Source organism: Telmatherina bonti (assembly GCF_933228915.1).
Source record: "Telmatherina bonti genome assembly, chromosome: 9".
NCBI lineage: Eukaryota > Metazoa > Chordata > Actinopteri > Atheriniformes > Telmatherinidae > Telmatherina > Telmatherina bonti.
The window spans coordinates 6,857,051-6,874,550 of NC_136627.1; the positions used below are offsets into that span (position 1 = coordinate 6,857,051).

General features: G+C 45.4%; 1 protein-coding gene across 1 annotated transcript in view; it reads right to left on the reverse strand.

Annotated features, from left to right (window-relative positions):
* The window catches only part of epha4l (eph receptor A4, like), a 65,320-nt gene that overhangs the window by 4,240 nt on the left and 43,580 nt on the right, over positions 1-17,500 (reverse strand). The window contains exons 6-17 of the mRNA XM_079246397.1: positions 14,830-14,954; positions 14,581-14,740; positions 12,555-12,666; positions 9,833-9,891; positions 9,262-9,375; positions 8,288-8,473; positions 5,778-5,839; positions 5,277-5,486; positions 5,047-5,196; positions 4,692-4,888; positions 2,545-2,703; positions 970-2,018 (exon numbers count right to left, since the gene is read on the reverse strand). Of these exons, the coding sequence (XP_079102523.1) occupies positions 1,904-2,018; positions 2,545-2,703; positions 4,692-4,888; positions 5,047-5,196; positions 5,277-5,486; positions 5,778-5,839; positions 8,288-8,473; positions 9,262-9,375; positions 9,833-9,891; positions 12,555-12,666; positions 14,581-14,740; positions 14,830-14,954 (1,649 nt within the window). The 3' untranslated portion in view covers positions 970-1,903. The remainder of the gene's footprint in view (positions 1-969; positions 2,019-2,544; positions 2,704-4,691; positions 4,889-5,046; positions 5,197-5,276; positions 5,487-5,777; positions 5,840-8,287; positions 8,474-9,261; positions 9,376-9,832; positions 9,892-12,554; positions 12,667-14,580; positions 14,741-14,829; positions 14,955-17,500) is intronic.

The following is a 17,500-nucleotide window of genomic DNA, read 5'->3' on the forward strand; positions in this document are numbered from 1 at the left end:
ATATCATAATCTAGAGGTTTTCTTTCCCATTTTTAATCTATTTACTTATTTTCACTAACGTGGGTGTTAAAGATAGTATGACGTGCGACTCGCTGTGTGTTGACTGAATCAAACGCAGCCCACTGGCTTACCTGCTGTATGACAGGAGGTGTATAAATAAAGTTGCTTTGCTTCTCAGGCAGCAGCGCTGATTAATTATTTATCTTTCAACTCTTAGTATTTACTGTAGGTAAACAAACAGTGATGGCAAGCTAGTTTTTGTGGCTCCAGCTTCTTCATTGTCGGGATTTTAAGACTTCTGTGCTGAAAACTGGGAATTTCTGTGACAAGCGATGCTGTTCCCCATAAAACTGGGATGATTTTGTGTTCCAGCTTCATGAGCAACAGTGCAAAAACAGGAACCCACACCTGCTGGCTCTGGGATTTTATGGCCTTTGTCACGAACGAGGACATGAAGTACAGGAATAAATGGTGGATGAATGATGAGGAGAACAGTAATTAGCTGCAGCCCCATTAAAAAACACTCCTTGTATTATTTTCTGACCAACTGGACACTGAGTCCGCCAACTAAATGGATGAAATTACATTAATTAAAGAACTTGAATAGGTGGAGACAAAAGCTGAATCCAGGTTTTAGTGTCTTCTGGGCTGGAGGGAGAAAAGACAGAACCTGGAGGTGCTGATGATGGAGGATCAGCTGGTGTTGGGTTCTGACCTGGTGTTGGCTCTGATTAATTCCTCTCATTAATAAACCAGAGGCAGCGGACCGCAGATTGATCAGTGGTTATTGATCAGCCTGAGGTGCTGCAACCTGCCTGCTAATTAACACAGTGAGGGGGGAGGGGGGTGACTGGGCGGGGGAGGGGTGGGTGGTAATGATGTACTACGTATCAGAAACATGTTGTGATAATAAATGCAGGTTTGATCCAGTTCACTGTGAGTCAGGGTGACAGAAATATTGATCCTCACCTTGATGACAGGCCGATTAATCCTCCATGTTTTCTCTGGGTTGTTGTCGTGGTGATGACAAAGATGAAGATGATGAGTCACTCTGGAGTCACGCTGATCTTTGGAGCAAGTAGCTTCAAGCAGTTCACCTGGTCCAAGCGGAAAGCGGTGTGGAAGAGTTGGCTGAGGGGGTTTGGGGGGTCCGATTCAGGCGTGTTCAGGTGTGTGTGTGAAAGAGTCCCAACAGTGTGTTTGTTAATCCGAGGTGTTGGAGGGCAGTTTGGGAAGACGGGGAGTGGGAAGGTTCCTCTGGAAGATCGAAGACATTCTCAGTAACGTCCTGAGGGTGTTCTGGAGAACAACGAGACCAGAACTGAGCGAGAACACACAAAAAGCCCCCCCACCTGCACCAGAACCAAGCCTCTCGCAGACGTCCTGGTCACATGCAGAGGAAATCAGATCCAGCAGAGCGAGGAGGACGGTGGCCGCGGCAGAAATAACTCATGTACAATAAACACAGTCACAGGAAATAAAAAAAAAAAATCTGCGCCTCCCTTTATTCCAGAAAGAACGTTCCAGAAACATCAATATTCCCAGAAGGAGGGAGAATATATGCCCCCCACCCCCGCCATCACTTTTCCTTCCACACCATAAAGGCACTCCAAAAATGGAAGCACTTTTCCAGCCGTCCCTCCATCCATCCGTAAATGCTTTAAAGTCCGGTTCTCCAGAACAACAGAAAGGATAAAGGTCAGATTTTTCAACAAAAGTGCCGTTTCAGCCACTTTTTTTCTTCGTCTTCTTTTCTTTTACATCCAATTTTAAAGTGCATGGATGAGGTAAACTATTTCTCCATAGTTTGTCTCTTTTTTAATATTTCATCTTTTTTGTTATTTATTCATTTTTCTCATAAGAAATAAAGTCGTTTTTGATCCTTTTTCTCTCCTCTTGGCTCTCAGACGGGAACCATCCGGCCTTGCATCTGTTGCATTTGGGACAGCATTCCCTGGACGCTGGTCAGGATCTTGTTCTGGTGTGCAGCTGAGGAGATGCCGATGCGCGCCATGTCCCTGGAAAGAGAAGGAAAAGAGGCAGAAGATGAAAAATGATGGAATTTTACAGCTGAGCGTTAGATAGGACTCCACTGTTTCTGCTTTTAAATCTGGACTGAAGACCCATTTGTTTAAGCTGCTTTCAGCACAATAAGTTGACTTTTTAGATCTGATTCCATTTCGATTGTTTAATTTGATTGCTTTTATTTTTTTGATTGTTTTTAGATGTCTGAATTTTTTTTTAAGTTGTCCAAATGCATGTTATTCTTTTTAACCCCCCACAATGTGGCACTTTGGTCAACATTGTTGTTTTTAAAGTGCCTTATAAATAAAGTTGTATTGTACTGAGGCAGAAACAGCGGAACAACAATAAACTCTGAATTTCACTCAGACCAGAATGAAAATATGAGAAAAAATGACATTATAAACACAAAGTATTGGAGGTTTGCTTAATTAAATGGGAAAACACAGCTGGTTACATCATCCCAGCCATGAAAAGGATCAGCAGTGTTATCCCAGAGTGATCCCAGTGTCTCCCACTCACTCCTGTGTCATGTGGACCACAGCTTCTGGTGTGGTGTATCCAGCTGCGGTGAAGTTGTCGTTGTAGCGCTCCATGCCGATGGCTTGCAGCCAGTCCTCCACTGAGCCCAGCGTTGAGGATGTGTCGGGGCTCGCCGGCTCCAGCAGGGTGGTGTTAGACCTGCAGCGGGTGGAGGAGAGAGAGGGTTATGCCGTCTGCGCCGTTCCAACGTGAACTTTTACAGCCGTTGTTTGAAGCTGCGCCTCATGAAGCAGAACCATGACGCTTCGCAGGAGTCTGCAGGTTTCCCTTCAGACGGGATGATGATGTGCAGCACAGCTACCTTTCCAGGAAACCTGCAGGACTTTGTGACGACAGGCTGCTCTGATGCCGTACAGAGCACCACACACACACACACACACACACTCTCCCGCTTCGTTTGATGGAATCAAAGAGGAATCTGTCACGTCTGTTTGGTACCGGAGATGGAGCCAAGTCCAACATGATTCCTGCTCGATGTGACCGAAACACTTACTTAATCCTTATTTTACAGAAAACACACAACCCCTGTTTCGCCATGAGTGACTTTAACACACACACACACACACACACATCCATCAGGTCATTCCACCCCCCCAAAACCCCCCCTGCTCTGCTTTCTGTATGCAGCCATCAGAACCCAGAAACCTTTCACTAGGACCCGGTGTCGTCCTGCTCCGGTTCCTCTCTTCATCGTTTAAAAAGAGCGTAGAGTTGGGTGGGTGGGGGGATTGGGGGGGGGGGGGGGGGGGGTCATACACAGGGATTGTTTTCCACACACACTCCCTCCAGTAACTGTAAAAGCTGCATTTCTAATTACTCCACCAGAACTGCTCTCCTGCTCTCACAGTTCTGTTAGGTGTGTGTGTGTCTGTGTGTGTGTGCAATCATGCAACACACACTTGTTAAAGTCAAACAGACTCCCGCCGCTCTGTGCTGAGTCTGTAAACACACACTCAGGTCATTCCTAACACATTTAGCTGGCAGAGTAACGATGTTGGAGATGTTTGTTTTTAACCCCCCCCTCACATTTCTGGGTGTATGGCACCATTAAAGCTGCTCTGATGAGCCGTCCATTAGGGAGGCCAGCTGTACAGAACACACACACACACACACACACACACACACACACACACACTGCTGTGGATAACGATGCTCAGCTGCTGATGCAGCTTAAGGTTGGTGGGTTCAACATCTACATGTGGAAGTCTGAGAAAAAGCTGCAATAAGAAAGTGAAATATATAAATAAATCATCTAATAATTACTTGTTAACACAAATATCTAATCAGCCAATCACGTGTCAGCAGGGTCCAACCTGGTACTAGCAAGGTGGGCTTGACAAAGTGAGACTGAATTTGTAAACTTATAGTTCAGCAGTTTAATAACAAAAATCATGTTTACGTGTAAATGTGTGATCCTGCCCAGAGATCGTATATAAAAGATGGGCGGAGCCTCCGTAAAGTCACCCGTAGGTTTCTGAAGAGCTGAATTGAAGCTTATTGGGTGGTTCCTACCGTCGCCATCTTGGCAACGTCGCATGTGTCGTCTTGGGCAAAGAGGTGGAGCTGAAAGGGGGGCTGTGAGCTTGGGGGTGGATGATTGACATCTATTGAACTCTGACCTGTTTGTAGCAAAGATTACCCGAGCTAACCTGGAGCTAACCTGGAGCTAATGGGAGCTAACCAGCTAACGGAGGTAAGCGGGCTAAAGCTAAGTTACATTGTGAAATGGCTAAAATCCGCGGTTGTTCTACCTTCTTCTGACTTGAAGCGGGAGATTGGGTACCTGTCAATCAAAAGGACACGTCCCCTAAATATGCCGAACTTCGAGATAAATGACTTTTGAATGGTCAAGTTAGAAAAAATTCCCTCCCCTCACATGAAGGTAAACCTGACCTATTAAACCTAAAATGGATTTTTGAACCAGGCTGTAAACATGTTTATTTCTGCGGTGAAGTTGGTCTTTTTAACATGGGAGTCTATGGAGATTCGCTGTGTTTTGAAACCCCTAGTGGATGAAGGGGGAACTGCAGTGTTTTGGCATGTCCACATAGGCATTGCTGCTTGATCCTGCCTTAATGAGCCGAGCATCATCTTCATGTCAATAGTCGAGGTCTTCGCCCCCTCACCTGACTGCAGTCTCCCCCCCGGTCCTCTTCAAGGTGCTGGGGTTCCGGATCAGCTTGTCCAGCATGTTGACGATCTGTCCGAACTTCGGTCGGTCAGCCCGCTCTCGCTGCCAGCAGTCCAGCATGAGCTGGTGGAGCGCTACGGGGCAGTCCATGGGCGGGGGCAGCCGATAGCCCTCATCAATAGCTTTGATCACCTTGAAATAGATTATAGCCGTTAGTCATCGCATATTTTGGTGTAAATAAAAAAATCTGCAACTGCTGGATGTTTTCATGGGAAATTCTTCCTCATGATGGCCGGCAACACAGACTGATTCAATGCTGCTGCTTTTAAAGCCGCATCCTGCTGACTTACGTCTTGGTTGCTCATGTCCCAGTATGGCCGCTCGCCATATGACATCACCTCCCACATGACGATGCCGTAGCTCCACACGTCGCTGGCTGAGGTGAACTTCCTGTAAGCGATGGCTTCGGGGGCCGTCCAGCGGATGGGGATCTTCCCCCCCTGTGATTTAAAGTCGAGCTGATTAATGAAAGCTAACAAATAAAAAGAACAAAATCGTTCCCACACACTGGTGCACTCACCCTGGTGGTGTATGCAGCCTCAGGGTCGTCCTCCAGAACTCGAGACATGCCAAAGTCGGACACCTTGCACACCAGGTTGCTGTTGACCAGGATGTTGCGGGCAGCCAGGTCGCGGTGGACGTAGCTCATGTCTGACAGGTACTTCATGCCCGATGCGATGCCACGCAGGATGCCAACGAGCTGGATGACCGTGAAGCGGCCGTCGTTCTTCTGCAGGAACAAAAAGGAAAAAAATTCCAGTTATTATTTATCAGAAATCCCATTTCCACACATAAACAGCTGGACTTTCCTCTCCAGAGGAAGCTCTGAGGATCATTTTTAACACAAGCTGACGCTACTCCCATCCGTTGGGTTTCACAAACACAGAGTAGATCAAACCCGCTGGAGATATGGATCCTGTGTTTGACACACTTGTAATTTCAGCGGATGGCATTACACAGATAAGATGGCATCAACACAAGACGTTGCACGTGTGTGTGCGCGGAGACACGCATGACTGACCCTCAGGAAGGCATCCAGCGATCCGTTTTCCATGTACTCCGTGATAATCATCACCGGCTTACCTGGAAGAAACAGGGAGAGAGAGAGAGAGAGAGAGGCAGGTGATTATGGAGGTAAACGATGCACATCGCAGCTCTTACACTGCAGGAGGGAGTGTGTGTGTGTGTGTGTGTGTGTGTGTGTGTGTGTGAGGCCATCCATCTCTGTCCTGCAGTGATTTCATTAGCTCAGTGCTGCTCTGATGTCTCCTTTCTTTCTCCGCCCGTTTAAAGGCAGTGCCACTAAAACAAAACATGACATACATACACACTTCCAACATCGTGTGTGTGTGTGTGTGTGTGTGTTTATAAAAGGTTTCATCACAGCCAGATTCTGACTGCTGTCTTTTCTGCAGATTTGAACACATCTGTCACTCTCAGCCCTCCTCCCTCATCATGTTTCCTCCCCCATGGCCTCTCTCACCCCTTCCTTTCTCTGAAGCTGGACGTTCCCTGGCGAGTCTGTCTGTCTTTGTCTCGGAGGGACGAGACCCGACATGAGCAGGAACAAATAAAAGAAGACAGGACGGTGTCTAACTATCCATGGAAACCCACCATGCTGCAGCAGATTCCTCCTTCCGCAGCCTTTTTCTTTACCTCCACCAGAAGCAGAAGAGCTAAGATGGATCTTTGAGGAGAATTCCTGCAGGATTCCTGAAGCAGCAGAGAGCAGAGCGATGGTGGCCTCCAAGGTGAAGCTCCTCCGCTCCACAGCAGGTCTCTCATGGTGCCAAGAGGCCGTCAGTCACCGCCTCACCCGCCGCGTGATTGGCAGTCCATTAATTACAGGGACTCCAGCGATGCCCCAAAAAGAGGAAGTTGGTCTAAAGTTGGGGGAGAGCGTGGGGCCCTCTTTGTCAGCCATCTTTGTACCCTTTGTTGTATGCCTCTGCCCTGGGGCAGCCTCTGATTGACAGCTTCGCAATCAAGTGTGAGGAGCGTCTGACCTGCGACCTTAAACTCTCGCCTTCCCAGTCCCGCCCTCTTCCCTCCAGCCCATTTGCATGCTAATTCCTTGTTTACTGAATACGTCCCGCCGCCTTTGGCAATGAACTCTGGGCCGGGGCTGCGTCAGAGCGCCGGTTATCACCTGCCAACAGATCAGGGCAGTTTGGGGGAGACGCAGCGGGGGGACAATACTGCTGGAAAATTTTGTCTTTAAAAAAAAAAAACCTTGTCTTATTTTCCATAAGAGCCTTTAAATATGTCACATCTGATTTCCAGCTCAGATGGAGCATCGATGTTAATTACACACCGAGATGATGGAAAGACTGAGAAGAAGGTGGACAGCAGCCAGCAGTCTTTACTGAGACATCTCAGTGCATTTATGGAGTTTAGTGCCGATCTGGAGTTTCTCCATTATTAATAAGCCTTAATTGGCTCTGTTGGACATGCCAGCAAACTGAGGCCAAATCAAGAATTCCTTTTAACTTGATTGTAATGGAGAGCAGAATGCAATTCAAATAATGGATTTTTAATAGATTCCACTGACACTCTCAAGTGTGAAGGACTCATTTGCTCAAACCTCCTATCAGGCTCTCAGAAGTAGAAGCGGAGGGAGTGGGAGTTATCTGATGCCCTTCCCGCCGTGGCTCGCCATCCTTTCATGCCCGCTAATGTCGCTGCAGTGGAGCTCATCTTCTTCTTCATGCGTTGCAAGTCTGCGTCTCTTTTTCAGCCTCTTCCTCTCTGTGGTTCCCTCAGCTCCTAAATGCCTCCCCATCTCTTCTTCAGCTTGTCTCTGATTTCTCTTCCTTCCTCCCTCCTGTCCATCTGTCCATCCCCGGGAGGTTGGAGAGGTCGTTGCTCGCAGTGAAAGGTGTGATCAGTGATAAGCTCCTGTTCACTTCCAGCTCAGGCCAGGCTGACTGTGTGTGTGTGTGTGTGTGTGTGTGGAGCAGCGATACAGACAGTGTTATCTAATGCAGATAGTTGAAGGCTGCTGTGTCATGACACAGTCAGGCACTTCATCCATCTAAGCAGAGCTGCCCATCAGCTATGCTAACACACAGCTGAAGATACATTCTTACACGTACACACACTTACACTCACAGCTTAATGAATAACATTGGGGGAAGGTGTGAAGGGGGGAAAGTGCCGAGGCCAGAGGGAGTGGGAGTGGGTTGGGGGGGGCGTTGGTTGGTGTTCTGTGACCAGGCAGGAGGCAGATAGTGGAGGGATAGAGTATCACTCCCTAACCCCAAACACATTTACAGCTGACACCATGATTAATGAGTGTGGGGCTGTGCTACAGGGCCCGTTCCTGGACCCATTAGACCCCCTCCCAGTGCCCAGATACCTAACCTTGCTCTACTTCCCCCACCTAAACTGGACTCTTTCCATCTGGACAAAGGCCACCTGGGGATTCTCTGGAAGGGACATCTATCCTGCACACCTTCCTCCAAACATCTTATTTATAATGATTTACTGTAACATGTCGAAGTGTGTGAAGGTTTCAGCCTGTGGACGTACATTTGGTGACCACACCCTCCAGGTGGATGATGTTGGGGTGGTCGAACTGGCCCATGATGCTGGCCTCGGACAGGAAGTCCCTCCTCTGCTTGTCGGTGTATCCGGCCTTCAGCGTTTTTATGGCGACACAGATCTCCCTCTTTCCCGGCATCTTCAGACGGCCGCTGCAGACCTCGCCAAACTCTCCTGAGAACACATGTGCTGCATTGACAATGTGGAGCGATGAAGCATCCCATGATGAATCAAACCCAAATGCTTTTTGTGTGTGAGTGTGGGTTAGAAAATTCCACTTTAAACATTGATCAGGGTCTTAATCCCCTGCTCCGCTCCGCCTTCTCTTATCCACTGGAGCAGAGAAAGCAGAGGAAATGGATATCGATTCTTTTGCTTTATTATTTTGTCATTGCAGGACTTTTCTCCAACAACATACAGTATTTAGTAGGGCTGTGACGATGTGCTTTTGTCCCAATTCAATCCGATTCCGATTTTCTGGTGCCAATTCGGTTTAAATTGCGGTTTTCACAATTCTTTAATATTGCTGATTTTTGTGGATTAAAAACAAAGAAAAAATGTTTAAAACTTTGTTTTGTTCATCATTTTTCTTGATTTCAATGAGGAAAAACCACACAGTAGCCAGACCATCATTCTGCTGCTATCATGCCAAAGATGTCAAGTAAAAAGATCTATAAAAACGAATTTTATTTATAGTGGATTCATTTTATTTATTTTAAAAAAAGGGATTTTTTTAAAAGAAAATGGTGATTTTAAAAAAGTCAAGCAAAAAAATCCTGATTTTTATTTTCGATTCGATCTTCCCACCCATAGTTTTTAGCCAATCTTGACATGTTTGTCCCTCTTACGAAAAACCTTTCTACAGGTAGAACAAATACAATTTTTATATTCAATGTTGGATTATTGGTGTTATGATAAACTTAAATATCTGCTTGGATTAAAAGACAACTTTTTCTCCTCACCAATTCCGATGACTTTCTCAATCTTGATGCAGGAGGCGTCAATCTCTTTGGCAAACTCCCGGACAGCTTGATTCGGGTCCTCGTATGTAAAAGGGTCGACGTAGATCCTCACTCCTGAGGAAAGAAGGATGTGAAGAAAAGATGTAAAGAAACAACAGAAAAGAAGGGAGAAGGTTAATTCATTCTGGTAACTGCTCTCCATCTGTTCTTTATTTCCATCATGCTGCAGGCGACACCGCCTTCCTCTCTCGATCCTCCTCCTCCTCCTCCTCCTCTCTTCTCTTCATACCTCACTTCACACTGACTTTTCATGTCACTGTGGCCAACTCCAGAGAAGATGGAGCTCATTAACTTGAAATTCTTGTGGCACGCAAATTACAATACTGATGACTTGATAATGAGGTGTTTGAAACATGTTAGGAGGCAAGTACATTAACTTTGAAATAGTTTGTTTTTCACTACGTTTTATGGACCTCATTTGCAGTTTAGAGTGCATGCACATGAGCACACCTGACAGCGCTAATGGCTTTCAATCACAGAGTGCGTAGGTAGGGCATTAAGTATGAGTTACCTTGATGTAGGTGTTTCTCTTCATCAGACTCCTGCTTGGCCTTGCTGTACTTACTCCTTCTGGGGATAAAAAGCAGGATGGTCAGTCATATTTTACATTTTCAAGGCCTATGCATCAGAGAGTTAGCGGTCTGGACAACAGGCAAAGTGTTTACATGGAAACAAACCATCTGGAAACAAAAAAATGACCACAATCAGGAGCACTACTCTCAAAGGGAAAATCCATTAAAACCAGGACTCCAAAACTAACAATTAAATCCATGAAACCAAGTGAGGAGGTTTCCTAACCCTCCCATTACTGACAAGTCATCATTGTGAGGGCTCCATGCTACATCCTTGCTAGCATAATTTGTGGTCCGTTTTAATGGATTTTTTTCCTGTTTATACTTGGTTTAAGACAAAAAGCTTTCCAACAATAGTTTTTCTTTTTTATTATTTGTTTTCATGAACTTGAACAACACATGTTTAGAAAACAGGCTGAAGGAGGGAATGGTTAGCTTAGCCTAGCATAGATACTGGAAATGTGGTGGAAGAACTAATATGGCTAACAGTGATTTTAGTAAGAGGTCTCGTTAACCTTTGTCTTACAGATTGTTTCTTCCCAATCACACACACTCATTCACACACTGATAGGCGCAGCAGAAACAATGTGGGCTTTAGTGTTTTGCCCAAGGACACTTTGGCAGGCAGACTGAGGAAGCGCTGAACTTTCCAACTGGCAGAGGAGAGCTCTTCCTCCTGAATTAGCTACAAAGTTTTATTCAATTAATGCAGGAGCAGGAAAACTTTTACAACCTGCAGGACACCGAGCCTCGAGGACCAGGATTGAGGATCCCTGATCTACAGCGTATAATACCGTGGAGAAATTCAGGTCTCTGTGGATGAGGGACAAAGTAAAAACTGGATGACTGATCTTTTTACCCTCACGCAGGTTGCATTGAAACCAGGCAAAACCTTTGGTGCATCATGAAACACTATGGCTATGAATGGCAGCAGCTAGAGTCCTGCATCAGACCAAAATGGGATAACATTCCTCTCCTAACACCCCAACAACTGGTCTCCTCACTTCCCAGATGTTTCCAGACAGATGTTAGAAGAAGAGGAAATGCTACACAAGCACACCTTGTGTTGTGGCCAGAAATCACATTTTTGCTGAAATGGTAAAACATCACAGTTTTAAATCTGATATAATGTTTATATTCCACTGGGAATAAAAGATAAAGCCTTGCTATTATTTGCAGGTATTGATTGATTTGTTTTCTATACATTTTCTAGATATCTTTGTCAATTTTAGGCTTCCACAGTAGCTGGAGCCCATCCGGGTAATTATCCAGAGATAGGCACACCCTGGACTGGTCACCAGTCCACATAGGTCCAACAAATCAATATTTTTAGCTTTTATTTACATTTCACATTGTCCCAATTCATACAAAATGATCCTTTATCTGCTGAATTTCGTCTTAAATGACACATTCTGCTACAAAAGTACCTCTGCTTTCAGTCGGAATTTCTTTTAATGACTGTGACTTGGGTCAAATTTCTTTCAAAGTCAAATAGAAATATTCCATCAGGGTGTCTTTCTGAAGGGCATTGGGGAAATAACACAGAGATTGGAGCAGAGGAGGCAGCAGGAATAAAAAGCCATGAATCAATCTTTGAAGATGCTCTTAAATCCCTCCGAATGCCGCGGGCAGCCTGACACCTGTGCTCATATCAGTGTGTAGGTCAGTGGTGGAAATGACCAGGTGTGCGAGATTTGGTCCTCCCCTGTGGCTGTGCAGGGATGGTAAACGGCAGTGTGATTGCTGTCCCTGCCCACAATCACAGCAGCACAATGACAGTGGCCATCACATGCATACAAAACAGGCCGAGACAACCCCCCCGCTCGGCTGGAGAGAGAGTCAATCACATGGAAACACACACACTCACTGACACTGAACTCCCATCATTCACCAGGACACACATGCAAACAATGTAGTTTCCATATGAAGTGAGACACAAAAAGCAATCAAGACACACTTTAACCCCCTCCCCCACTGCAAACACGCATGTAAATTTCTTCCTGTTACATGTGCTCACACACACACACACACACACACACACACACACACACACTGGGGGGGGAGTGTGGTTAACACCCTGAGGTGAGGCAGCTCCATCTGCATGTAATCCCATCTGTGTGGCAGAGCTTTGTCCTGCTCGCTGGTTAACACCCTGAGATTGGGTCACTGCAAATCCACCTGATGCCTCTCACTCCCTCCTTCCTCTCATCCCTCTCTCCACTGCCGGCTTATCGCGTTTTCCCTCCTTTTGCTCTTTCCTTTCCTTTTTTTTTTTCGTCCTCTGTCTTTCTCATTTTCATCAAGGTGGTCAGCAAGGCGCAGCGGAAGGAAATAACTCACAGGTGGGATTACTGAGGGAGGGGGGAGGAAGACGAAGAGCAGGAGGATGCAGAGGCGGGGGAGTGAGAGTCTCTGATTGCATCTCTTCAGCTGTCGGAGCTGTCAATCATGTCTCCAGTGTGGCGAGTCATCACTCATCGGATGTGAGCGAGGTGTACAAGCTGTCTGACTGTGTGTGTGTGTGTGTGTGTGTGTGTGTGTATTTTTGAGTGACAGCTTCTTCTCCCAACACTGAGGAAGACGTCCCCTATGTGAGAGAGAAGAGGGAGAGACAGAAAGCAGAAGGGGCAGAAGAGAAGGATGGAGAACGATGACACTCACCTTCGGCTGATGACGAAAGCACTGATGAGGATGAGGAGGAGGACCACACTGCCCACCACTGACACCAGCAGCACGGTGGAATTGGTTCCATCACCGATGATGGGAGCTGGGACTGTGGTGGAATTAGAGGGGAGGAAAAGGGACAAAAAGTCAGTCCCACACACACATAGTCTGTGTCTTTTTGTGAACTTGTAGTCCGTTAATCTTTCCAGAAACTTGCGAATGTTGAGAAGTTTCACAGTTAAAACGAGTTCTGACTGCTCAGATGTTGAAATAAATTCATCTCAACTTTCAGATCAGTCACATTCTGCATTCACACCTCTGATTCCCATCAGGGAAACTGAACTGCAGCAGGAAAAAGGGGAAACTGAAGGAAAAGCAATAGTAGAAGATCCGTTCAGGACAAGAAAGCAGAAAAACGGCAGATAACCAGAAGGATGACCAGATGGTTACACTCTTCTGATTCTCAGATTCCTCGTCAGAGATTATCAGTGGAGCCAAAAGTTCTGTCTCCACCATGGAGTCCGATAGGTAAGTACGCATTGTTTCATAGTTTCACAGGCATAAACTGGTAAACTGGCCAGCATATTTGATTTGATCCCTCCTACCTTTATGAGACCCTTCTGTAGGGTTCCCTGTCTAACCACTCTGACCATAAAGGGTGGCGCTTGACACACTGCTATCCACAGATTGGTCAAAATAATAGTCATTTCTGCGCAACTTGGCAACAGAACAAAGCTGGAGGGGCGCATGTTAAAATGCATGGGTGATGCTTTGTAGCTTAAAGCCACTTGCCATGAAGAAAGAACACAAACGGTTGGATTTGCACCATTTTCCTTCTCTGTTTCTGTTATTTTTTTCTTCATTATTAATCAAGAAAAGCTGACGGGCCACTATGGCGTCATGCTACTATGTCGCTGATGCAAATATTGCTATCATGCTTGAACTCTACCTACTATGTAAGGTTAGCGGTACTACATCACACCAAACCACCCCGTCTCTGGCTGGACTCCTTGGTGAAAACAGGGCTAAAGGTGCTGTTGTTGTTGGCTCAACAATGGGTACTCTCCACCGGTATTTTGATCAAGAGGTACAGTAGTGGTCTCTATAAAGTACATGTACATACTGTCGAGGGTACAGCAGCTGTACATTTAAAGGCACTCCTGTAGTGACAATCTTTTTCTACTCCTAAAGGTACAATTACATGCTTGTTTTTTTTCCCTGAGAATAAATGAGTCATAAAAGACTTTGTGTCCTTCTTGATATTCCCATCCTTCAGGGAGTCATTAGAAATTTGTAGGAAGTCTTCTAGAAATCCAAACAAAGTAATTGCTGTCAGGTTGAAACATAGACCGTATAATAAATATGGACGAGGCTTCCATGACGTCACCCATAGGTTTCTGAAGAGCTCAATTGAATCTCATTGTGGGTTCTTGCCATCGCCATCTTGGCAGCGTCACACATTCTGTCACTCCCGGAAAATATAAAAATGGGCAGATGTGGAGCTGAAAGGGGGTCTGTGAGTGTGGGGGTGGATGATTGACATCTAGTGAACTTCTACCTGCCTGTAGCGAAGAGCTATCCAAGCTAACCTGGAGCTAACAGGAGCTAACCAGCTAATAGAGATAGGCAGGCTAAAGCTAAATCGAGCTTTTAAAGGGCTAAAAAATGCAGTAGTGCCAAACAAAAAGACATGCCCCTAATTATGCAAATTTCGAGATAAATTACTTCTAAACGGAGGAGTTAGAAAAAAATCCCCCCCCCCCATTAAAGCTATTAAACCTAAAATGTTTTTTGTACCAGGCTGGGTAACCATGTAAAGAATGTTTATTTCTGCTGTGAAGTTGGTCTTTTAAACATGGGAGTCTAAGGGGATCTGCTCTGGTTTGCAGCCCCTAGTGGATGAAGGGGGAACTGCATTTTTTTTTGGCACTTCCACATAGTGGGATTTATCTACCAGTAGAACCAGCTCATTTCAGCTCCTGTCTCCACAGGAAGTTTCAGAAACGGAGCGCGTCAGACTCACCAGAGTTTGTCATGAACTCAAACGGGCCGCTGAATTCGCCATAGCCGGCAGCAGTGCGGGCGCGCACGTGGAACACATAGGAGGTGAGGGGGGTGAGACCTTTAATTTCCGTGCTTCTGGACGATGTTTTAATGATGCGGTAGCTCCGTTCATTCTGGTCCTGAGGAAACAGAAACAGAGAAATTATTTTTGGCGATTTTCTTCCTTGAATATTCTCGCATTAGAAAGTACTTTCCCTTCTGCCCTCACCTTCTCGTAGTACTTAACCTCGTACTCCAGGATGACTCCGTTGGCTCTGTCAGGAGGCTGCCAGGCCAGGGAGATGGTGTGTCTCGTGATGTCCTTGGCCTGGATGGAAGTCACTGGAGAAGGAGCTGATCAAACACAGACAAAAACCAGGAAGGAAAAAGGCTTGAGTGCTGCTTTGTCCCAGCGCCTCATTTTGTTTTCAGCCTGGGAGTCTGTTTTCTGCTCCTGCTGAGAAAGTCAAACAGCAGCGCAGACCATCTCTTCCATTTATCTCTGACTTGGCTTCTGTTCAAAATCAGGTGTGTTACAGAGCTGCAAGGCCACAAGGCGGACAACAGTAATCTGTTTCTGATGTAATGGGCGACATCAATAAACCCAACGCGCGCTGACACCAGCACCGAGGCCACTTTCACTAACTCCATTTATTCCCAGGTCACCCTGAGGAAAGGCACATCGCTGCTCAGCGAACAAGCGGATGAAATAAGCTTTACACCTTCATGTTTTTGTCTTAAACGCAGCAAATCAATTGATTTTGATTAAAGCTTGAGCGTGTGATCGTATCTGAAGCTTGTTCTGCTGCTGCTGATAATGAGGCTATATTTCAAGCAGCAGCTATGTCTGCATTCACACGCCTTTAACAAGTGAAGGTTAAAGCACTGATAACGGCACAAATCCGACCTCAGTCTTCAGGCAGGGTGACACACTAGAAGTGGGTCATACACACTCCCAATGCGAGACAGAAGAAGCTCCTTTCCAGCAGCGCTCAGGTAACTTTCTGTCAGTTTCTTTGGGGGGTCCTGAAACTCTGACCTCTGTGATTACTGTAACCCTATTGGTTTCAGGCCATCTGCCTTTTAAAAAATTACAGTGGGATGATTAATGAGGGTCTCTCAGTCCACCGATTATGATTGGATTATCTATGACATTATATACATTCTCATCACTTTGACTAGGGACTCCAGGGAGCCGAACCTTGGAGCTAATGCTAACAAACCCCTGCTTTTAGTCCAGGATTGAGTTCAAACAGGCCTGGAATTCAAGCACCAGCCGGGGATTGGGTTTCAGTGGGCTGAAGAGGCGGCGGGAGGGGTGGGGGGCTGGAGGGTTTGTGTCTGCTGGGAGTCAAGATGGAGATGGAGAGGGATGAGATTGCAGACATCTCGTGGTAAATGGATTAACCCGAGGTTGTGTCATCCTGCTGGCCTAATGTGTTGCGTCTCTGTTAAACAATTAGACGGCAGCCATTTGTATCCCCCCCCTCCCTGATCAATCTCAGCCAGCAGAGAGAGCCAATTTAAAGGCCCTCTTGGGGCCGACTGAGCGAGCTCCGATTCAGAAAGGAAACACCTGAGGGGTCATTCCCCAAAGGTAATCCGCACATCCATCTTTCCTCGGAAGATGACAGATACGGCAATGTAATCGTGTTCTGCTGATCGTGCTGTGCTTTTTATTTTTCCCTCCACTAATATGAAGATGAAGATGAGTGATTTTCTGGGTGGTTTCCCTCACAGGATCATTACAAGACCAAGCAGCTCAGACACAAAGGAGTCATCGATCAGGGTTTACTTTTACTGCATGTGGGGAGAAATTAGTCAGAGAGCAGCTTGATAAACAGAATCAGACCGAAACAGTCTGCCTGAAGGCACCATGTGCTGGAGAGGGGGAATCAAAAAAAATAAATGAATAAAGGTGCATGTCTAGTTTGGTAAAAATTAAGCAAAGTAAATTAAGATGGCAAGTTGGGTTGATTTCTATGTAAAAAGAAGGATTTGAAACAAAAGAAATAATAGCATCATATACTAGAAGATGGCAGTTTGGTTAGTTTCCATTAAATTAAAAGGTCAATATAATTTATAAAAACAATTTATTTCAATACCTTCAACTTACAGATACAACTTAGTCTTAGTGAATCTGTATTTAAAGCACACAAAGGGTTACAATTTAATGAAAGTTTGGTATAAAATTACAACAGAAAATACGTCAATCGCATTTATAAAAGATAATTAGGAGAGTAAAAATAATGGCAGAATAATGGGAAGCTATGTGTGAAATGAGCATTGCAACTAACTCCAGGATGTGGAAAGAGTTTGGGTGGAAACTTGTTCTTCACAACAAATAAAACAAGCTTAAAATAATCTCAATTTCCCATGAAACAAAAGAGACGGAGAAAACTGCTGCTGAAATGAGCGCAATGGAAATAATTATGAGTAGTCTCGGATCAAAAGATGATATCTTTGTTTATGAGTGGTAACACTGGGACATTTTATGGCACTAAAGGTTTGAATAAATGCATAATAATGTGCTTTATATACTGGACAGTCACAACTAGCAGCGCTATCCTGTTGGTTTTGATTTGTTTTGTTTGATTTCTGTTGTTTGTTTTGGTCCCTGTCCTATTTATCACCTTGAGTTCACATGCTTATGAAAATAAAGCTGGAGCATAAAGGTGGAAATATCTGTGTATGAAAAATTTAATTAAAATTACCAAAAAAAAGTGGAAAAAAGGGGGAGATATGGGGGGGTCGGGGTTAAGGCCCCCGAATTAATTCGTTAGAAGCAGCCCTGTAAACTGCATCAAAACACATACATATATCAGCATTTCTTTCAACACTATAAAAATCCACCCAGTTTCACTATGTGTCAGCAGACCATCCCATCAGACTGGGAGAAT